This window comes from Eublepharis macularius, chromosome 8, assembly GCF_028583425.1.
Source record: "Eublepharis macularius isolate TG4126 chromosome 8, MPM_Emac_v1.0, whole genome shotgun sequence".
Taxonomy (NCBI): domain Eukaryota; kingdom Metazoa; phylum Chordata; class Lepidosauria; order Squamata; family Eublepharidae; genus Eublepharis; species Eublepharis macularius.
In genome coordinates, this window is record NC_072797.1 from 16,159,394 (window position 1) to 16,182,932 (window position 23,539).

A 23,539-nucleotide genomic window follows, 5' to 3' on the forward strand; every position below is an offset into this window, starting at 1 on the left:
AAAGCAATCACAGGTTATGCTAAAGTAAATTAAAATGTTGCCTTGATTCTAGACAAATCAATATGGCCGTCATGGCTGTGCCTGTTGACATTTCAGTGGCTTGGTCACTTGTAAAGCATAGTCCAGAGAATTGTAAAAGGTATGAAATTAGGAAATTATGGATGAATTTGGTGGAGTGCCTAAAGCAGACCTTGACAAATTTCTTTGGCTCTAGGATCCAGCCCCAAAATTTAAGAAACTGAGTCATTTTCCAGACTTAAGGGTTTTGTAATTTAATGTTTCCAATTTTCTGATTTTTCTAATTATTCTTACCACAAAACTTAATCCTAAACTCTTCACAGGTTCTTATGAATTGTTAAAGCTATGACAAAATTGTTGTAATATATAAATAAATATAGAGGTAGCCCCTGTCATTGTCACAACAAAAAACATCTTCCCCTATCCTAACTTCTTCCCAGTTTCTTGTAACTTACTACCTTTGAAAATTCTTTTTAATGGAATATTGAATATTTGAGTCAGTCTCGAAAGCAGTTGGTTAAGAAACAGGGCTGCCAGGTCCCCTGGCAACTAATGGGGGGTAAAGACTTACCAGGCCACAGAGGGGTTCTCTGGAAACACTTTCACATCGCTAGCAATGCACTGATGTCTCTCTCTGTGCACCTGGAAGTGATACTGGGAATGCTCTAGCATTTGGGAGAAACTCTATGGTTAAACTCTATGGTTGTAGGGGAAAGGTTCATAAAGGCCAACATTTGTCACTCATTCATGTTTTGTGTACTGGGTGGTTAAAGCTGGAAATAATACTGTTTTATTATGGCTATGAATGAATAACACACACACACACACACACACACACACACACACACACACACACACACACACACACACACACACACACACACACACACATATATATATATATATATATATATATATATATATATATATATATATAGCCTGAAGGTATGTATGGAGGCTCCTTGGTTTGTCTGAATATTACACAATCCAGGTCAAACAAATTGGGCTTAATATATTGGTTCTCACAGAACTAAAACGACGTCTGCTGCTTAAGAAGTCCCTTGTAGATTGTGGTTGTTTGTAATTGCCTTTTAAATATACTTTCCATTGGAGGAAACCATCGAGCAAATTAAATGTTGCAAGAAACACACAACTGTTGTTGAAAATGGCAGCTATGTGTCAAGTTGTAGCTACTCCTTCCACTATGAAATGTCTGCCCTTCTTCTGTGTGTATCTTTAATTGTTGCCATCACAGATGGTACTGGAATACAGAATAAGTTGCTCCATAAATTATGTGGAAGTGGAGAACTCTGCACGGGGCTATCCTATGCTACTTGGGGAGTTTCATTTTGTAATTAGAATCACATAAACATTTACTGTCATTTCACTGTTGCACAATTACATTCATGCTCACTGAGATCTGTTATTTCTTTCTCCCCTTTTTTTGCAGTTCCACCCTGGTTTATAACACATCCTTCAAATCTCTATGCCTATGAGAGTATGGACATTGAGTTTGACTGTGCTGTCTCTGGTAAACCCATCCCTACTGTGCAATGGATCAAGAATGGAGAAGTTGTCATTCCTAGCGATTATTTTCAGATAGTGGTAATTATTAGTTTATTTTTAAAAACCTTTTAAGCAGTCAATAAATACAACCTGTATAACACAATTATTAACAGGACTAATTGGGTAATCTACGGGCCAAGCTACAAGTGACGAATGACACTTGAACGGCAAGTGGATTGAGTGGAGCGCAAGTGAACAGGAAGAAATACACTTGCCGTTCAAGTGTCATTTGTCACTTGTAGCTTGGCCCTACCTTCTCAATGAGAACAATCTAGGGTATATTGAGGAGTTAGAGTTTCACCAACCCACACCTCCACCCTTTTCTTACCTTGTGTATGGTGGGCAGGGAAAGGGGGAAGGGTGTCCCATCTGGAATGCATGTTTGCACTGAAATGTTACTTTATTGGGTTTATCTACTGTACCTTATTTATGATTGTAACCTGCCCTGAGCTGGCTTGCGGGGAGGGAGGGCTAAAAATCTAATCAATCTACTATCATTGTCAAAGGCTTTCACGGCCGGAGAATGATGGTTGTTGTGGGTTTTCCGGGCTGTATTGCCGTGGTCTTGGCATTGTAGTTCCTGACGTTTCGCCAGCAGCTGTGGCTGGCATCTTCAGAGGTGTAGCACCAAAAGACAGAGATCTCTCAGGGCCAAGCTACACATGACGAATGACACTTGAACGGCAAGTGGATTGAGTGGAGGGCAAGTGAACAGGGAGAAATACACTTGCCATTCAAGTGTCATTCGTCATGTGTAGCTTGGCCCTGAGTGTCACAGTGTGGAAAAGATGTTGGCAGATCATTTATATCTACTCAGGAGGGGTGGGGTTGAGCTGAGTCATCCTGTAAGTTTCCCAGGGTGTGGAATGCTAATGGCGGGAGGCTTCAGGATACAGTGAAGCCTCCCACCATTAGCATTCCACACCCTGGCAAACTTTTACAGGATGACTCAGCTCAACCCCACCCCTCCTGAGTAGATATAAATGATCTGCCAACATCTCTTCCACACTGTGACACTGAGAGATCTCTGTATTTTGGTGCTACACCTCTGAAGATGCCAGCCACAGCTGCTGGCGAAACGTCAGGAACTACAATGCCAAGACCACGGCAATACAGCCCGGAAAACCCACAACAACAATCTACTGTCAGTTGACAAGGAACATTACTTGAGCATCTCTCTCTTGGAGTAGCTTTCCCAGAACCCTTGATAGGTTTCTGGCGTATACCAAGCAGGTAGCCATGCTGGTCTGTAGTAGAAAAGTAAGATTCAAGTCCAGTAGCATGTTCGAGACCAACTAGATTTCCAGAGTGTGAGCTTTTGAGAGTCACGCTGGAGATGTAGTTGGTTTTGAACGTGCTACTGGACCCAGATCTTGGTGTATACCAGGCTCCTTCATGCACTTTGGACCAATGTTCCCGAACATGGGGTACAACTTTTCTGGCACCTGCCAAATGTTTTTTTTTTCTTTTTCAATTGACAGGCTCATATGGGGCTTTTGCCCAGAAGGGCTTCTGATTTGCCATTGGAGATCTTATTGGCTGTGGAGGGCCAAAAACAAATTACTTTGGCAGCAGCTGCCACAGCAACACAAAAATCTAAACTGTGTGGCTGAAAGTAACTTGTATGTGTGCGATCCAATATTTTTAAGCAAATCTGTTCATTTTAAAAGCAGAGCTTCTGTCTGAAATGTTGAAGAGTTGCTATTAGAGTTATGCATAATCTGCGTCCCTGAATTTTTGTGGTTGGTTCCTCCTTTTTTGGCAGCCATTTTTGTGGTTGCACCTACCAATCTGTGTCAGAATTCCAAAGATGCCTGCAGGCTCAAAAGGTTTGGGGACCTCTGCTTTAGATCAACCTTTGTTGTATGTAGAGCAACTCTCTTAGCTGGAGTGGACAGCTCAACCAGATTTACCCTACCCTCTACAAATATATACATATATATGTATATTTCAGATAATACCTATGATCTAAAAATGCCCACAGGGAAAATGTCATTTAATTTCAGAAATAGTTACCTGATGCTTAAGAACTACTGTGGTCATAAGATATTTTCCCCTTTCTTTGATGTGAGAAGCTTAGCACATCATGCATTTAGATCAGCTTGCTTATTTGATGCCCTTTTCTTAATTAATGTTCTTTCTATTAAGTGAAATTGACAACAATTATCTAAATGAAACATTTTTTTTTAGTTAATAAAAAACCAGGGCTCTCTCCCCTTCTTTTTGGAGATGATTTACTGGCTGATATGAGCTTCCAAGTTCATGCAACTTTATCGTTGCTGTTTATAATAAAGACAATTGGAGAGTAATAAGTAACTGCGCAGGCCAAGAAATGGAAAAAAATCATTAAGTAATTGGGGAAAGGGGAGATTATCCATTCAAGATTTCCCACTGAAGAAATGCATTGATAAGAGAATAATTCTCAGAACTTTTTTTGTGTGTGCCAAGAGTTCTCTCTGAGAAGGCAAACTTTTACAGTGCCGTTTAATTCTTCCTGCTAACAGCACCTCCTGATGAAATCCTGCTCAAGTGCAGCAACTATGGAATGGCTTTGTTTGTGGGTGGGTGTGGCTCTCTAGGTCTTCTTACATATGGGAGGAGGTTGACCTTCAAAGCCTCTTTCTACTTGATACTATTAAAAGAAACGCATGGAATCTACTGCCAATGGATATGCACTGCAGACCCCTTTTAGTGTAGAACTGAAATGTTGCATAAAGGCGTTTGAGCGATCCATCTCTGCAGCAATTTTTTACCATGCACCCTTCTTGCTAAGTGAACTCACACAGTCAGCACATTCTTTAATGAATGTGCATTTTATTACAATCCTCTGGGGGGCAAGACTGATGTGAGAGGATGCCTGCATACTTTAACCTACCTGGTGCAGCTTCTGTGAGCGGAGTTTTGTCGAAAAGTGGACACCTTGGTAGAATTAGAATTCCGTTGTGATGGTTTTCTCTGGTAATTTCAATGAGAGAGCTGCTAAAGTATCCCAAGAAACAAATTAAAGCATTCAAGTTTCCTGTGTGCCCAAATTGCTGATTAATGGGTGTGTGTGTGGGGTGTGTGTGTGTGTGCCTGCTGCATCTCAGCATGAGTCACAGTTCCAGACAGCTTCTGCAGGGACAGGTATCCCAGCTATCTTATTGCATCTGGATGAGCTTAGCTCATTCAATTGTTCTTGAAAAGAGCAAGAGTCCAGTAGCACCTGTAAGACTAACAAAATTTATGATAGGGTATGAGCTTTCGTGAGCCACAGCTCACTTCTTCAGATACAGCTAGAAAAGACAGATGGACTCACATTCTAGCTGTATCTGAAGAAGTGAGTTGTGGCTCATGAAAGCTCATACCCTATCACAAATTTTGTTAGTCTTATAGGTGTTACTGGACTCTTGCTCTTTTCAAGAAGAATTGAATGAGCTAAACTCATCCAGATGCAATAAGACAGCTGGAATACCTTTTCTGCTGCTACAGACAGACATTGCCTGCTCATCTTGATTAATTGTTCTTGATACTGATACAACCATGACTTGTCCTTAGTTTTTCTATGTTTCTTGTATTGTGAATATTTTGCCAACTGATGCCAATAAAGGTGAACTGAACTGAACTGACTTGTCCTTAGAGTACCTACACCCAGAATAGTGGCTCTCAAAGCAACACAGGGAACACATAAGCTTACACACTCAAAAATCAATCTTCAGAGAGATGCAACAATGAAGTGTTCCAGTTCAAGGGGGGAAAAAAATCAGGCAGTTCTCCTCAAAGTAACTCTTTTTTCCTTCTGACTCTCTCTCACTGTTTAGGGTGGCAGCAACCTGCGGATTCTAGGCTTGGTAAAGTCAGACGAAGGTTTCTATCAGTGTGTAGCCGAAAACGATGCTGGGAACGCACAAACCAGTGCGCAGCTAATCATCCCCGAGCCCGGTAAGGTGCAAAGGCCATGCAGAATTTCTTGTTTTAATTAATATGATTAGCGAAGCCTTGAACCATGTGACCCATGCCAGCCCCTGACCTTTTACTTTCATTCACGCCATTAGTTTATAGCGAGGCTGGCAGGTAATCGCTCATAATCGTCTGTCATCTGTTTCCACTGGGGGAGAAACATGCTCAGCTGTGTCCTTGAAAGGTACTAAGTAGGGTTCATTAGGGATGCAGAGCGTGTTGCAAGAACCATCTCCCATTCTAACCTGGCAGAAAGAAGTCAGGTTCCAGCACTGCCTCCGTATTGTGTGTTGCACTTTGTGGTTGAGATGTTTATTCTAAGTTGGAGCGATGTCTTCCTTTGGGGTCTTCCTTTCTATAGCGGCTGGTGCACTTTGATAGGCTAGTGGAGTGGAAAAAACGGGCTTGAGATGTCATTCCCAGAGATGGGCTTGAGATGTCATTCCCACTAACTATCCTACCCATGGTAAATTCATTATTGCCTTCTGGGTCTGTCCCCACCCACCCACTCACCCACCTTGGTCATGATTAGAGGATTTTGCATTACAATGAAAAATGGAATGTGTAGAATTAGCTCATAAGGGATTATAAATAAAGCTGTTGTGAGCTTTGAAGTAGATCAGTGTGGGGATGTGAAATTAAGGAGGGAGGAGAGAAAAGGAAATCATTTAATTACACACACACACACACCCTTTTTTGAAGTCCTTTGAAAGGAGTGGGCTTCTTTTTCATGAAGATGGTACAAGCCATTCTATTTGCTCATCTGCAAGACAGAATAGAAAACATTTAAGCAAATAAAAATATATTTTAAAAATCTTATGCAAGTCAATGACAGAAATGCAATTCCACTTTCACCTCTTTTTAACACTATGCAATTCCACCTTCCACTTTTTTAACACTAAAAATATTCTGAGCCACTTAAGTATTTGTCTTTAATTACATTTGTTATATTGTGGCAAGTTGTGAATTTGGTGATGCTCTCTTATTGAACTGTATAGTTATTTTCCCCTGATCCCTTAGGGCCAAAAAGCCTGTGCTGTAGTTTGGTTTAACTTCCCCTTTTGGGAGTTGGCTGTTCATTCTCTACTAAAGCAGAGGCCAGGGATGGCTGGGCTTTTGTTCCAAATAAAACTTGCAATCCTTCTGGCAGTGTTCTTATGCAATTATTACAGCTTTCATTCAAAGGTGAACCAGGAGTTGTTTAATACAAATATTATGGTGTAGTTGTAGGTTTGTCAGGCCCCTCTGTCCTCCTGGTGGGAGATGGGGGACCCGACACCTACCAGCTCTGTTGTCTTTCATGCATGCACAAAACACCTGCTCCCGGGCCTGTGTGATGATGCCACTTCCGGGAAGTGACATCATCACATGGGCCTTGGCCTCTGTAGGAGCGCTCCTACTCTCCATGGGGTGTGCCAAATTGGGTCGGATTAGGCCCAAATTGGGCCACTGCAGAGTGCAGCAGTGTTCCCCTGCTCTGCAGTGGCCTGATTTGGACTAATTCAGGCCCAGATCGGGCCCATGGGAACATGCCATGCTGCCCAGGAGCTGGCCTCCACCACTGGTCAGGTAAGCGGGGGCGGGAGTTGGAGTTGGAGGGTGTGAGTGAGGGATCCCCCATCCCCAGTAGGGGCTGACAACTCCGTGTGGTGGTACTGTGTTAAAGCTTTCTGTTGGTTCTTGCAACTGCTCCAACATGCGCTGTTTTTGTGATTTGCCATGTCATGGCACTGTTGTTGCCTCTAAGATGTTCTAGAAAGTGACAAGCCACAGCCTCACCATGTACTGCTTGCACCACCATGCTGTGAAATAGTCATTCATGTATGTATTGACTGGGAGTGGGAAACTGGAAAGGATGCTAAATCTTTCAAAAGCATAATCCTAAGTGTGGTGTTTTGACAACTGTGTTCTTTGAATCCAGGCCAGTGTTTGTTACTGCCCTAGTCCACAATGAGAATTGGTGTGGGCAGGGTCAGAGGAAGGAACTGGTTGTAGTTGCCACTAGAGAGAGGGAAAGAATGGAGACTGAAAAAAACCATGCCTGTTAGAAACAATGCTGCCTCATTATTCCTAAAGCTGGCATTAAGGACGCAACATTAAGTACTTCAGTTATTTCACAGAGCCAAAGCTGTCGGTATCATGATTCCTAGGAAGAAGCCATTCCTTTTAAAAATGATGTCAAAGGAGATACAACAACCATGGCACAAAAAAAGGTGTGTGCTGCACACAGCCTTCAGTTTCTCCAGTGTCTATTCAAACATTTGGCATTGCCCAATCTAAAACTGAAAACTTCCAGTATGAGAGTTCTTAGACTTTTTTTATTTGGTGCTGATGTGTGCATACGCAAATACTTGATCCTTAAGCCACACTGGAGAGATCACAGATTTTATGGACCTTCTATTCCTTATCATATATGAGATCATAGATTTTGTATATAGGATGATTCTTTTTTCCAAATGAAATTACAATAGGATTTAGTTGATTAAACTGTTTTAGTATGTGTTGCTTGTGTTTTCTTAGTGGTGTTTTTCTTAATAACTTGAGTGTGATCTAACATAGTGATCTAACATAGTGGCACATATATTTTTGTGGATGTGACAGTAAATAAGATTCACTGATGAATCTTTCTTGGAGTTTTGGGATGTTCATAGAATTCATTCGAGAACATGAATTATCACAATACATTTGCCCACTAATAACATCTTTTTAGAAAAATGCTTGGTAGCCTTATGGCTATTTTCTGCTTGTTAATCTGATAGTCAAAGGATAGCCTTCATGTGGATCAATTTTTGTTTGTAAAGTAAGACCAGGTACAACAACAATCCAGGGTTTTGCAAACCCCGGGGAATTCTCAGGTTTGCAGAAAAATCCAATTTCCTAGAAACAGTGAAAGTTAACCCTCCTCCCCTTCAAGCAAAGTCTATGCACACCTGCAAATGTTACTAAAAAAGTCAGAGTTCACTCATTAATCTGCAAAAAAATGTGGTGATGCTACAAGGAGATGGAAGAGCTTGTTCTAACTGTCCAACAGACCTACCCCCTTGCCGCATTGGTGGCAATGGAGAGGAGAGTGGATGAGCAACTGAAATGGAGGGGAGCTGACATAGGGGGGAAAGGGTGAGAGGCAGCAGAAGGGTGGGGGAAGCACACTGTTCTGCTTTGGAGAAGGATGGAATAAAAATGGGTAAATGAACAGAAGGAAGGGAATACAGGAGAGGGAATGGGAGCCATTTTGGTGTAGTGGTTAAGAGCGGCAGGACTCTAATCTGGAGAGCCAGGTTTGATTCCCCACTCCTCCACTGGAAGCCAGCTGGGTGACTTTGGTTCATTCACAGCTCTTCCAGAGCTCTCTCTCAGCCCCACCTACCTCACAGGATGATTGTTGTTGGGATAAAATAACATACTTTGTAAACCGCTCTGAGTGGGCATTAAGTTCTCCTAAAGGGCAGGATAAAAACTGAATATTGTTGTTGCTGCTGTTGCTGTTGCTGTTGTTATTATGGTGGTGGTAGGCAGGAATGGCAAGCCAGAGGCAAAGGGGTAAGGGAAAATGAGATTCTTCTGCCTCTGCCAATCATCATAGGCCCCACTTCTATCTACCACCTGTGGCCAAAGGGATGCTTCCCTTTTAAGAAGGGATCGTTCTCTGTCTCACCTCTCTACGAGCAAGCCCATACTTGGAAGCACCATCTAGTTTGGTGTAGTAGTTAAGAGCAGAGGACTCTAAACTAGAGAGCTGGGTTTCATAGAATCATAGAGTTGGAAGGGGCCATACAGACCATCTAGTCCAACCCCCTGCCCAGTGCAGGATCAGCCTAAAGCATTTGATTCCCCACTCCTCCACTGGAAGCCAGCTGGGTGACCTTCGGTCAGTCACAGCTCTCTCAGGGCTCTCTCAGCCCCACCCACCTCACAGGGTGTTTTGTTGTGGGGATAATAATGGCATTCTTTGTAAACCGCTCTGAGTGGGAATTAAATTGTCCTGAAGGGCGGTATATAAATTGAATGTTGTTGTTACTATTACTATTACTATTACTATTACTATTACTATTACTATTACTATTACTATTACTATTACTATTACTATTACTATTACTATTACTATTACTATTAGTTTGAAGCAGAAAAAAAGAAGCCAGTTCTCATATTCAGCCCAGGCTGTTTCAGCTGCCAGTCAAGAAGAAAGGGGCTGGAAGCCATCTTTTGCTGCAATGTCTTTTAATTCATCACTGGGAACAGCCTAAAGGAACCTGTATAATTCATTACAGTCTCCACCTAGACGTTTGAGTGCTGACAGTAAATTCTGTTCTTTGGGTCTGGGTTTTTATTATATTTGGCGCTAGACTAGGATGTAAGTGAGCACAAATGAAGACAAAACCCGAAAGAGCTACAGGGATTCCATTGTAAACTGTCTCTTTCTCCCCCTCCCTTCACCCCACCCCGCTTATAAATGATGGATGGCTTTTCCCTGGCTATTTAATCAGATCTTCAAACAACGCCACTCTGATTCCACAGAGATGCTGAGAACAGCGGCCTGCACAGATGGCAGGGGAGCCAGATATAAATACAAATTAAGCTTTGGGCTTGACCGCAGTGGGGGGGAAACATAGCCTTCTCTGTTTAGAATTTGGTCAATAAATGGGCACCCTATATTTCTCACACAGTGTGAGCGCTGCACTCCCACAGCTGTTCCGTTCGGCCTGTCCACAGGCCACAGACAAGGAGTTGCCCCTAGCAACTGTGGTAATCCAACTGTGGCAATCGTCTTCTTGGGGAGAGGCAGACAATGGCCTATTAAAGCCACCGTTTGCTCTTGGGTGGATATATTTATGGGGGCCTAATGAACTGCCAGTGGAGTCTTTGGAGTGGCGGTCAGCCTGCCTTTTTGTTCAATGAAGGGCCAGGAGGAGCAAATAAAAAGGACTATCTTAAAGAGAGGGCACACAAAGTAGATGGGAAGGGGTGGTAGTGGAATCCATGATAATCTTGTCCCATGTTGGTGGAACAGTTCCAGAGGCATTTCCTCTTGTATATGATGCTGTGTTTGTGTTGCGGTTCTGCAGAAGCTCCAAGAGGGAAATGTGGGCCGTTTTTACACGCCTTTAAAATAGTGAGAAACTCACGGAAGGCTGCTGGCTTCCTTGCATGATTTTTGACGGCATCTGTGATGATGGCGCTTCCGTGGCTGCCTACCTTCAATATGTAAACGGATGACATAAAAAATCGTGTGAGGAAGTTGGCAGCCTTCTGTGAGTATTGTGCTATTTTAAAGGCATGTGAAAATGGCTATGGTCTGGGGCACAAAATTTAGCATCCTGGGATTCTCAGTTTAAATTAAAAAGAAACAGGTTGGTAGTTCTTGAGGCTGTGGAGCTATGCGTGAACAGCAATTGCTGCACGCGTGGATTTCCCATGGTTCAGCCAGAGCTCCGGTGTTCTGAATAATACCTTGCCCCTTTTCATGACTTGCAAAACCAAAGCAAATTGTACAAAATATGAGAAATGGGGCACATATTGAAGAATTTGGATTGCTGGAGTGCAGAATTTTGATACTTATCCCTATCTATAAGTTGTTGCATTAAGGTGTCATTAATGTGTGTCATTCATGATGCAAACTAGCCACAACAGTTGCCCTGGCCAGGAGCTGTGTCCAAGCCCAGCCCAGAGGAAGGGCACGTGCATTTGGCCAGGAATTTGAAAGAGATCAGAAGATTATAAGGTGAATTGCAGTCCTTCTACAGCCCATTCTATAGATCAGTGCTCCCCAATGTAGTGCCCATGGGCACCATTGCACCAGCCAACACCTTTCCTGGTGCCCCGCCAAGTGCTTTAAGAAAGTAGGTGGGGCTTCCCCAGCAGGGCTTCTGATTGGCCATTGGAGTATTGATTGACTGCAGATTTTTTTAAAAAAACATTGCTTTGGCAGAAACTGATTCCACAGCACAAGGATTTTCAGTGTGTGATTGAAGAAAAGCTGTAGCAGCCATTTTGTCTCTGGCTATACCTCCTGCAGCAGCCATTTTGTGGTACCCATTGTGTGGCTGTGCCCACTACACTGTGTCAGAATTCCAAATGTGCCCGCAGGTCCAGAATGTTTAGGGATCCCTGCTGTAGACCTTTTGGACTACTGTTCATGGTTACCAGGTTTTTCCTAGGAAGTAACAGAGTGCTGGATGTTGGCAGGAAGTTGGCCAAAGAGAATACGATGGGAGACTGATGAGGTCTGTAGACCTTGCTGATTCAGAGAACTGCCCCCCTTTTTTTTCATCCTTTGCTAGTGCCGTTCCAGGCTTAAATCAATAGATGGGAAGAATTTGCTCTGCCAAGTTTAGAGCATGCTCCACCAATCACAGGTGGTCCCATGCACCATACTACCCCCTTTTTTTTGCTTCTCAGAGCAGGAACAGGCCTGCCTAGCAGGCAGATCAGGCAGTGATTGATGAATTTATGTGGAATCAGATTTGCAACCAAGAGGAGTATGTCTAGTACTTCTGTCTGTGTTCACCCCACACTCTGCATCTATAGCCTGCCCTAAACTGGGAGCATTGACACTTGAAAGCTCATATCCTGGAAATCTAGTTGATCTCTAAACTGCAGTTGAACTCCAATCTTGCTCTTCTGCTGCAGACCAAATGGCTGAAACTAGCTTCATTATAAACCGTAACCCAAATCAGTCCCTGTGCCAGGACTGTCCTGTGAAGAGCATCACCTGCCCATGAAGAACAAGAATATGAGTTGTGCAGTAAAAATGGATCTTGTAAATCTCTTTATACACAACTCCCAATTTGATATATGAAATCTCCCAGTGGGAAGAAAGATAGATACCTAACCAGACGTAACCAACACAGAGAATATAAAGACAGGGGAGGAAGACAGTAGTACCAGGCAGCAAGAGGGAACTATTCCATGGTAACAAAACAGCAGCAATTTACCTGTGGCACTCCAATAAAAAAGCCATTCACTTGGCACAATCGTAGTGTACTTCAAGCTAAATACCCAATTAAAGTTACCTTTAGTTCATATTGTATTTGTCTCACATGGCTAGTCCAGAGGAAGCTGACCCAAAGAGATGAGATTTTGGAGTGAAAAGTGAAGAAGTTCCTAGCCAGCGGAAGATGCTATGCAGAAGGAACAGCTGGCTGCAAGGCAAGTCCAGCCACAAACGGAGAAGGGGGAAACGAAGAAGCAGGAGCAGATAGGAAGACACGGAGGATGAAGTCCAGGAAGGGAAGCAGAAGGGGAAGGGGAAAACTCATACTCTGCGTGTCTTGAGGAGGAAATTGTTGCAGTGGTTGTTTCAGTGTCCAGTAGTTGTGGAAGAAGTGTGTATGAGGTAGGGTTACCAGATTCAGGTAGGGGGATTATTTGAGGACAGAGCTTGGGGAAGTTGAGTTTTGAACAGGGAAGGGATCTCTGCTGAGTGTAATTAGAGATGGGCACAAACTGAAATACAAACCAAAGTTAAGCATGAATCAAGCTGGTTCGTGGTTCCCATTTCTGATGAACTGCCATGAACTTTAGGCTGGTTTGTTTGGTTCGTTTTTTGGTTCGTCACTGCAGGCAGCTTGGTGCCAATCAATCGGTTTCCTAGGCAAGAGGGGATGAACTTCCTGCAGACCTTCTGCTGACCCGGAAGTGAAATTCTGCTGGCCTGGAAGTAACCTTCTGCTGGCCTGGAAGTGATGATTTTCTTACCTGGGTGTGCTGTTTTCACGAACCAAACGAACCAGTTCACGAACCAGGGGCAGGTTCATGAAAGTTCGTGGTTCACGGTTTGTGAAATTTGACAAACCACGAACCACATGGTTCAGTTTTTTTCTGGTTCGTTCCCGTCTCTAAGTGTAATACCATAGAGTCCACCCTCCAAAGCAGCTACTATTTCCAGTGAAACTGATCTGTCACCTGGAAATGAATTTTAATTCTGGGAGATCTTCAGCCATCAACTAGAGGTTGGCAATCCAGTGTGGGGATCCTGTGATTTCAGCATTGGAAAATGGTCAGGGAGCAAAACCTACGTACACAAAAGGAGATTCAGAGATGCCCTTACCTTTTCTGTCTCAGGTCCCTCGTGGGGTACAGGTGCACTAATGTTATTGACTAAGAACAATAGTGCTTTGAAGTCCTGGAAATGTGAATAGATCAGGAGCTGAGTCTTCCTTCCTGATGGTTTTAATAGAGTAGGCACATTTGTCCGGACAGGTTACTAACCTGCCATCATCAGCTCATGCATTGCCCAAAATGTAAGGCTAGGAGACAATCCTGGCTCTAGTCTGCCATCCATAGTCAGAGAAAAGCAAGTGTGGGAGTTAGTCAGCAGGTGTCGGTGTCTTATACAAAAAAAAATAAAAAAATCAAGAAGTTGTATGTCCCAGAGCAGTCTAGTAAAAAATCATTAGCGTTATCTCTGTATTTTCTGCCTTTGCTTTTCAGATAGAGATTCAAGGAAGCCTGCTTTTGTTCATTAGCTTAAATTATTGAAGTTTACAATGGGAGAAATCCAGCCAAGGCAAGTCTAGAATAAGCCTTTCCCCCACACCATCTGATGCAGAGTGCTAGGATAATTGTCAACAATATTTCATAACAACTTTTCCTTGTTCGCTGGAACCTTAGCTTGAGGATGCATGCTCAGCCCTTGGACTTGTGAGAAAATTATTAATCATGAATAGCTCCAGGCATTGTTTTCAATAGCTTACTTACAAATGGCAAGATAAAGGAAAACAGTGTCTTGCATAAAGTATTGTGCTACGCAGTTCCAAAGCTGCGTGGGGCTTCATCACACAGAGAGGATGTCAGCATTGCTGCAAGAACTTTCAAAAAGGGTGGGCAAAATCTGCCTTCGTTTCAATATGGCTTGTGCAAGAGCAGTTTCCTGTGGATTAAGCCCAAATTGGTGGTAAGGAATGAGGAAAGTTCAGGAATGAGGAAAGTTCAGAGTAGCAGATGCAAAATATTGACCATAATAGAAAAACTCTTTTCTGGTGGTGGTTTCCCGTGAGCTTTTAAAAAATATTAAGTCACCAATTGATGGAGTTTCTATACAAATAAGAAACCTGTCAGATGGATTTGAAAGTCACTTTACTCATTGAGCAAACTTATTCTGTGGCTTGGGAAGGAAGGCAGCATGGTACAACCAGATCTCATAAGATAAGCAGGTTTGGTACTTGGATGGGGAACCACCAAGGAAGACTCTGCAGAGGAAGGTGATGTCAAACCACCTCTGCTTCTCATTTGCCTTGAAAGCCCCTTGCTGGAGTTGTCATAAGTAGGTTGCAACTTGACAGCATACACACATTCTGTGGTTTGTTAAAAGCCTGGTGGCTATCAAATTCATCATGCGTTGGACATCTTTGAACAAACTAGTTCCATTGGCCTCCTGTTGCATGGGACCTTGCCTCACTATTTTAGTGCTAAATGGGCATTGTTGGAATCTGTTGCATTTCCATAATATGGAATAGCCCCAGGAATGACACGGAACAGACATACCGTACCAACAACTGGAGTTTCACTAATGTGAAAGACATTTCATTGTAATAGCCTGACTCTCTGCTTCAGAAGATGGCGGCTAAATGAAAACAGTTCAAGTGGGATCATGTTTAGCTAAAAGACATTTCAGAGATATGAGGGACTAAAAAACAAGGTGGAGACAGCCTTCCCATGGCACAGTGCTGTTGCTATATTCAGAGGTAAGTTTGTACCCTTGTATAACAACAACATAGAAATATAGACACATAGAGCTGAGAGGTATACCAAAGGGTCATCAAGTCCAACCCTCTGCACAATGCAGGACATTCACAGCTACCTTCCTCCCCTCCCCCCTGCTGCCAGTGACCCTCTACTGCATGCATGGATGCATACATATTCATTTTTACAGTCTTCCCTCCAATGCTTTGGGAATGCATGGTTCTCTATACGGAAGCACAGGTCTGACTATTTCACACATCTTCCCACCTCCCAAATTAGACCATGTTATTACTTGTATATTTGTATTCATTATCACCATCATTTCTAGGAAACCAATTGTTGTACAGAAACGGATTAAGCAGGTTCATCTTCAGGCTCCCAAACTAAAACAAATTGTTTGGTATATTGCTAATTCTTCAGAGTTTTTTTTGCGGGGTACGGCATACTAGGCTATTGTATATCCTTCCCCATTTAGTACAGCAGGCACATATAATAGCAGCTTTGCTGGATTACACTAAAGGTCAATCTAGTTGAACATCCTGTTCTGTACCATGGCCAGCCAGTAGGGTTGCCAACTCCTGGTATGGCAATTCCTAGCAATCCCGGGGTGGAGCCTGAGGAGAGGGAGGGAGAGCTTGGCAAGGATGTGCTGCCACTGAATCTCCCCTCTACACCTCCCCTTTTCTCCAGGGGAACTGATTGCTGTAGCCTAGAGATCAGTTGTAATTCCAGCCAAACACCAGGCCACACCTGGAGGTTGGCGATCCTATCAACCAGACACCCCAGAAGGCTCGCATGCAGGGCACAAAGGCTAAAGCTCCCTCTCCTTTGTTATATTGTACACAACATGGTTGCTATCAGGGATCATTTCGTAGAAAAAGAGCTGGAGGAACTCATTAGCATAACTCATTAGAATAACGGATTTGCATATGCCACACCCCCTGACATCACCTATCCTGGCTGTTTTGGACCCAATCCTGGCCATTCAGGGCCAAAATTGGGCCCAAAATGGCAAAAAGGGGCTGGAAATGGCTGAAAGGGGGCCCAAAATAGTCAGGATCAGGCCACTGCTGAGTGGAAGAGTGATCCACCACCTGCCATTTGAGGCTGAAATGGGCCCAAAATGGCTGAGAGTCAGATGGGCGGGGCCACCTGACATGTGACCTCTTTGGGGAACTGCTGGAACTGCGTTCCTGCGTGTTCCCCCTTGAAATGAGCCCTGGTTGTTATGTACTTCATTTAGTTATATCCTGCCATACTCCCCAATGGGAACCAAAAGCAGTCCATGTTGTTCCCTCTTCTCAGTTTTATCCTCACAATAACCCTGTGAAGTAGGATTAGCTGAGAGTGTGTGACTGATCCAAGGTCAGCTTTCATGGGGTCTTGAAGTGGGCTTTCCCAAATCGTAGTGGAGTGCCCTAATCACTACAGCACACGGGCTCTTGATTCCATTCCATTTCGTGAAATGTTTCGTTTAATCTCATTTTTTATTATTATTATTTATTAAATTTACAGTCCGCCCTCCCCGCGAACAGACTCAGGGCGGATTACAACATACAGATCAAAACACATTAATAAAACAGTACATTGAATAATAGTGAAGGCCAGATTTAGCAGCATAAAAACAAACTCTGCACCATGTTCCTAATATCCCAGGATGGGATTCACTCCACCCTCCCCTGCCAACCATAAGAGGAAGAGAGGGGTGAAGACGTGAGTTGGGGCAGATGACTCATATAGCCCCCCACTAATAGGAGACAGGCAGGGAGGTCAATTCTGGTTAAGAGTCATTGATGGACCTGTTCTCTATGAATTCCCTTTTAAAGCCATTTAAGATAGTGGCCATTGCAACATCTGTATGCTTTGTGCGCAACATCTTGCACAGCATGACATTGCTTTTCATGGGTCATCCAAAGGAAAACTCGTTCAAAACCTGTTGCTTCATTCATAATACTTATCTGTAAGGATAAATGCAATTTTAACTTTGGTAACGTACAAAGTGTGGATATTCATGGCACACCCATGTGCTGTGAATATGAGATGTTGCTGCATTTTTTTTCTGTATGAAAAGCCACACATTTGGTGTGCTGATTTTTCAGTGCGACAAAAAATGTGAGTGTATATTCTGCTTTTCCAATACTTGCCCTTCTGTTCCATGAAATATTTCTGTTTATCTTTTAGTTTGGCTATATACAGTTTCTGTCTTTCCATACTATCTCCCATAAAGCAGCAGGGACCAATAAGACCTTTGGCTTTCATTGTTTCACAAATATAGCATTCATCTAATCCTTGTTATTCTTACATTTTATTACCCACATCCCTTTTTCATGTATTAAGTGAGAGACTGTGCTCAAGGAAAGGAGCACTGGAACAGCTCCCACACACCTACTTTGAGTCTCCAGGAGTTTGTTTAATGCACAGCCTATTGTTGCAGAATGCCCCATTGACCCATGAGTGACATTCCACTTTGGGCCCATCAAGAAGATGAGATACTCTGTAGCCATCCCACATGTCCATAAGGCAGTGCACCGATTTCCTTGCCCCTGGGAGTTCCTCACTTCTCTCTGGGTATCTGTGCTCCCACCAGTAACATGTTCAAGAGGGACTTCTTGTACTTACGGACAACAAACTTCCAACATTCAAAATAACAAGAAATTTATTAAAAAGAAAAGATCCACACAAATACTCCGTGCAGCAATGGATCAAGCAAGGTTACAATGTACATGCATGCATTATCTTCATCATCATCATCATCATCATCATCATCATGGCTGAATCTACACATCCCAGCATAGTGCTAAACTGCTGGAACAATAGTGCCTTCCTGGTGCGATTTCTGATGTCATCACACCACAGTTTAGCGCTATGCTGTGACATGTGGATTCACCCCATGTCATTTATAGTCCACCTTTCTCATTGTGACTCAAGATAGATTCCATAGTGTGAGATTAGTACAATCAGTATTAAGGACATTTCAATAAACAGTGCCATAGGATAAATAAATGCAAGTTTACAAAGATATATCATAAGCAAAAATTCCAATACTGAGTTGAAGAAATGCTGAAACAGATTCTAGGACTGACATTAGACAACATAGAACTACTGAGTAGGATCATACTTAAGGCACAGGTGGAACACAGGAGCACATTCTTAAAGAACAGATCAGACATTTTTATACTTTATTACAGTGGCAAGAGTACTTTATGCACAAAAGTGGAAAACTACAACATTGCCTACAGTGGAGGAATGGTTGACAAAAGTTTTGGAGTTTGCGTCAATGGCAAAACTTACTGCATTGATTAGAGAAAGGACATTAGGTAACTTCTTGAGTGAATGGAAACCGTTAATAGACTTTTTGCATGAAACGGATAACAAGGATTTGTTGACATCTGCATTTATGGATTAAGAAACATGAACAATAGAAAAAAGAGGGGTTTTGTGAGTAACCTAGAATGACTCTAGAAATGATATATACTTGTTGCGGAGAAAATTGGAACTCAACCTGTGGTGTAATCTAGGTTTTTTTCCTTTTAATTATATACGTATATGTATTGTTAGTGTGTCATGTTCAGAATTGTTTTTTTTCCCCCTTATTCTCTATGTTTATTGTTTATTATGTTATGGTGTATAGTTTATAGTTTAAATAAAGAAAAAAATAGGGGGGAAAAGAACAGATCAGACATAAGGCAAGATAGCAATGAAGTCCCTAACTCATTAGTGAAGCATCTCTTTGAGACCACCTCCCTATAATACAATATCTGAGTAAAAAGTTTCTTTGAATAATTCAAAAGCCAAAAGCCAGGAGAGTGGGGGCTCTCCTGACCTCCTCAGGCAGGCCGTTCCACAGGGTAGGGGCCACCACAGAGAAAGCCCGTGTACGGGCTGCAGTTGATTTTGCCCATGTGCAGGGTGGTACCTGCAGGAGACCCTGTTCAGATGAGTGAAGCTGCTGTGGAGGAATATAGGGAGGGATGCAGTCCCATAGGTATGCTGGACTAAGGCCATGCAGAGCTTTGTATGTGATAGCCAATATCTTGAACTGAGCATGGTAACTAATAGGTAACCAATGGAGTGACTGCAGGATGGGAGTGATAGTCATGCTCCTGCTTGCTCCTAATAACAGCTGAGCTGCAACATTTTCTATTCCTCTGTCCCTTCTCTCTAAACATACCATAATGGGTGTTAATCTAGGGAAGGCTCTTTATTCTTAAAGTTACAGTTTTCTATCGGCCATCCATTACTTGAGCTGCCTGCCCTTTGTTAGCTCCATGTGATAATGCTGACTTTGTTCACCACTCTGAGGGGGGCACTAATCTACGTAGAAGAGCCATACATAGACACAGTGTTGTTGTTGTTGTTGTTGTTGTTGTTGTTGTTGTTGTTGTTGTTGTTGTTGTTGTTGTTGTTGTTAGGAACAACCCAAATGGATTCAGCCAAGACAGACCCCACAAAGACATCCTGCCCAAACGGACCTCAAACCCTTTGTATCCAAGGAGTGTATTACTTTTTTCTGTCCGTTTTCTGATGGGTCAATCCTTCTCTTCCTTTCCAGGAAGAGATACAATCTAGCATTTGCCGTTCCCAAGTCTCTGTCACCTCCTAGGTGTCACATTCCTGCCAGGATGTGAGCGATGCGCCTTTGATGGGTCTCTAATGGCTAGAACCCTTTCCATAACCAAACCTGAAGTACTGGTTGCTTGTGAGATGGGGAGATGCTTGAAAAGAATTAGTAGCTCTCCTGTTTTCTGTCCTTGTACCAAGAGAGAAACTTTTTAAAATGAATGTGAGGGTTTTGTAGCCCCAGAACTCTCAATGCTGTGTTGTAGCCCAAAGTGGAGTGCATTTCTCCACCCCAGTTATATTGGCTGAGAGTGAGTGATCACATCTTTTAAATGATATTTTTTTATTAATATTAAGTATATGTGAGTCGATATCTGATAAGTCTCCAGGGACAGGAGGTTCAGAAGCAGAAAGATACATCCAAGAAAAGCATCTTGTGCTCTTTGCTCTTCCGTACTTGGTATGCAAAGGTTAGTACAGGAGTCTCTGAGTTCTAACAGAGTTCACATTGTGCCCAGCATTCAGGTGGGTCTTCTTTCTTGCATTTTACTTCACAGAACCTGACTCATGTTCCCTACAGCCACACAGAAGCTGCAGGGAGGGAACTGCCTTTAAAAAAGCCACGGGGCCTGACTTTGGCATAGTCAGAAGAAGCTGTTTTCCTGAGCTGAAAGTGCCCAAGGAGAATTATTTGGCCTATTTTGAAGCCTCATGTGCATGAGATACTGCCTGAACCCAAGCTGTTAAAATTAATTACAGCAAGTTTTGATCTTCACAGATATATCTTTAAAACAATACAAGTGTTATCCCAATTAGGAAAGTATAAGTGGGGTATTCTTGTGGGTACATCTCATTTCCCCTTGAATCCCCTCCCTCAGTATTGCCCTTTCCTAGCAGTCCCCATAGCCTTTCCCCCTTTCCTTCTTTCTTCTTTTCTTCACACCCAGCAGCCTACCTAACTTTATCTTTCCCCATGTCTTTCCCCCCTCTTTTCTTACCCCTGACATCCTCTCCCAGTAGTAGTAGGAACTCTAATGTATTTCCTTTCACTAACGCCCTTGTGATTGTCAGTCCCTGGCAGTTAGGTCCCTTCAAGTCCTCCACAGTTAACACACAGGTGTTCCAGTTGAAGCAACTTTATTAGGAATCCATACAGTTCAGGGTGTTCACACAAAGGTAGCAATTGGCAGAAGTGGCAATTCAAAAATGGATGCTACTAATTATAGGGAACCTTCCCACCCTTTGGGTCCGTTGACATTCTGGCGTGAAACCCCAAAGAGTTACATGGGAAATGATTAGTTTAGGTTACGCAGAGTACAGAATGAAATCATCGCAGTCTCTGAGAAAAGATACATTTCTCGCTGCCTGCAGCTTGCATCCAAGGACACTTGCTCCAGAAGTGAAAGTAAGTACTTGCAATAGATAACAGACAGCCCCCACTGGCTCAATGCCTTGTAGGTTAGCAGTTTACACACACTCAGATTAATTATACAAAATACAGAATACAATCTTAGCAAAGTTATATGATCAGCAGTTTACAGGACACAGTATCCTATTCCAGGACACTAAAATACTGGACAACACTTCCAACTACTTTGTCAGATTGCACAGGGAAGCCATTGCAATTCATAAGCATAAGCACAACTTCGACAGGAAAGAAGAGACTTTAAGAATGAATAGAGCATGGTTTCCAGTCCTGAAAAACACCAGGGTAACAAAATACTCTACACCCTACAATGGCCCTGCAGATAAGATTAGCATATCAGGCACCAATCCATATGCAAAAGAACCTCCTCAGGATACAGTGAAGCCTCCCTCCATTAGCATTCCACACCCTAGGAAACTCTTACAGAATAACTCAGCCCAAACCCACCTTTCTGAGCAGATATATATTACCTGCTAACATCTTCTCCACATTTTGACACTGAGAGATCTCTGTCTTTTGTTGCTACACCTCTGAAGATGCCAGTCACAGCTGCTGGCAAAACGTCAGGAACTCCAATGCCAAGACCACGGCTATACAGCCCGGAAAATCCACAACAACCACAGTTATGATCAGCACAAAATGCATAACCCAATACTGGCAGGTATGCTGGCATATATGACATAGATCTTCAAAGAGGCAAAGAATTACAAGTGACATCTTACATCCCATAACAACAATATGAATTAGGTCCAGACTAAATTTGCCAACAGCAGGGTAAAAATTTCCTTCTTGCCCCCTCCCACCACAGCCGATTGATCTTCATGGAATGCTGTTCTTGGGGGATAGGGGGCTCCAAGCAATGCCATGAAAGGGTCTACAGCAGGAAAGGAAATTGCCAATTTAGTCCGGATCCAACCCTATATATTTAAGAGGTAATTTTTTCCTCTCTGTTTTGTCTACCTAACGAAATATACTGCAAGTGAACACCATAACGCATGTAGCAGGTGCAGCAGGGGTGTGTAGGGGGTGGGAAAGTTGGCTTCTTGACTTCCTACCATAATCTGTTTATGCACAGTAGCACAAGGTTTGATTACCCATATTTTAGCATGCATAGCCAGTTTGCTATGCCCTTATGAGTTCACATAAGCACCAATAATAATAACAGAGATGATGTTAACCATAAATGATTGCTGCTGCATATTTTTATGGCTCTCTTTAGTTTAACATCCTATACCCCGTGCTGAATTTGTAACAAACTGGTTTAAAAATGCAAATCAGCTAAATGTTTATCTGGATTAAACTTTGGTCCTCCTTGGATTGCCCTGCAAACAAAGCTGCCTTTAAGTCCTTGGGAAGTACATGAAGTTCTAGGGTACTTTTTATTTTGTCTCCATAATGCCCAAATATCACTGTGGCTTTATTTGCACCTGTCTCTGTAGCACTTCCCTGCTCACCGAGGGTAAGGAATTGCTTCTTACAATGGTTGCTTGTAGGCGTGCTGAAAACTCAGCAGAAACTTGATCGTCAGGCGATCTTACCTTGCTTGAACGCCCTCAGTTACATGTAAGGTGAACTCCTAATCTCGATGTTCCCTGTTGCAGTTTGTTTTGTGCATTGCAGTGTACCAAGCAGTTTTGCACCAGTGTGATGCTCATTTGTGCTACAGGGCCAGGTGGTTGTAGCTTGTGGCTGCTTTTGCCAAGACCAGTTAACAGATAAGAGGTAGTGTATCCCAGGATCATGACAGGGCTGTTAAAATGGCCTGCCTGTACTACAAAACATTGTACAACTTGCAGTTTGTCCCCTCATTATCCCTGCATAGTAAGCAGTGTCCTTAAAAGGATCGTCATCAATTACTTTGCATTGCTTGCTTTTTGCACCTGTGCAATCAGTGGCGTTTACTGGAGAAGAGATCGCAAGAACTGGTTATAAGATTAGCTAGCGTCGGAATCAAAACCATGCAGAGAAACCTAAATAGTGAGTCTCAACTCAAAAATATCCAACTGTTTGAAAAGAACGTTTTTATTGTGTGGCTTGAGATAATTGAAGGTGGTGACCAGGGGCGGTGCCGGGGCCCTCGGCCTGCGTGATGATGTCAGTGCGTGATGATGTTATCATGCAGCAAAGCTGGGCCCATTGGCTGGCGGGTGGCTGGGGTGGCGCACGGAGGCTGCCCGCATTCCACATGCCACCCCAGACACCTGCCGTGCCTGGCCCATGGCTGCTGTGCTCAGCCGGGGGTGTGTGGCGGTGGCAGCGGTGGCGGCGGTGGCGTGGGGCTGGCTGGCTGCAGCAGCTGCAGGGCAGGCACACCAGCTCCATGGTGTGTGCCTCTGCCCCCGGCACCCC

At 43.1% G+C, this 23,539-nt stretch overlaps 1 protein-coding gene across 1 annotated transcript in view; it reads left to right on the top strand.

Moving 5' to 3' along the window:
- The window catches only part of DCC (DCC netrin 1 receptor), an 814,397-nt gene that overhangs the window by 295,621 nt on the left and 495,237 nt on the right, over positions 1-23,539 (top strand). Inside the window, exons 6-7 of the mRNA XM_054986644.1 lie at positions 1,469-1,623; positions 5,385-5,505. Of these exons, the coding sequence (XP_054842619.1) occupies positions 1,469-1,623; positions 5,385-5,505 (276 nt within the window). The remainder of the gene's footprint in view (positions 1-1,468; positions 1,624-5,384; positions 5,506-23,539) is intronic.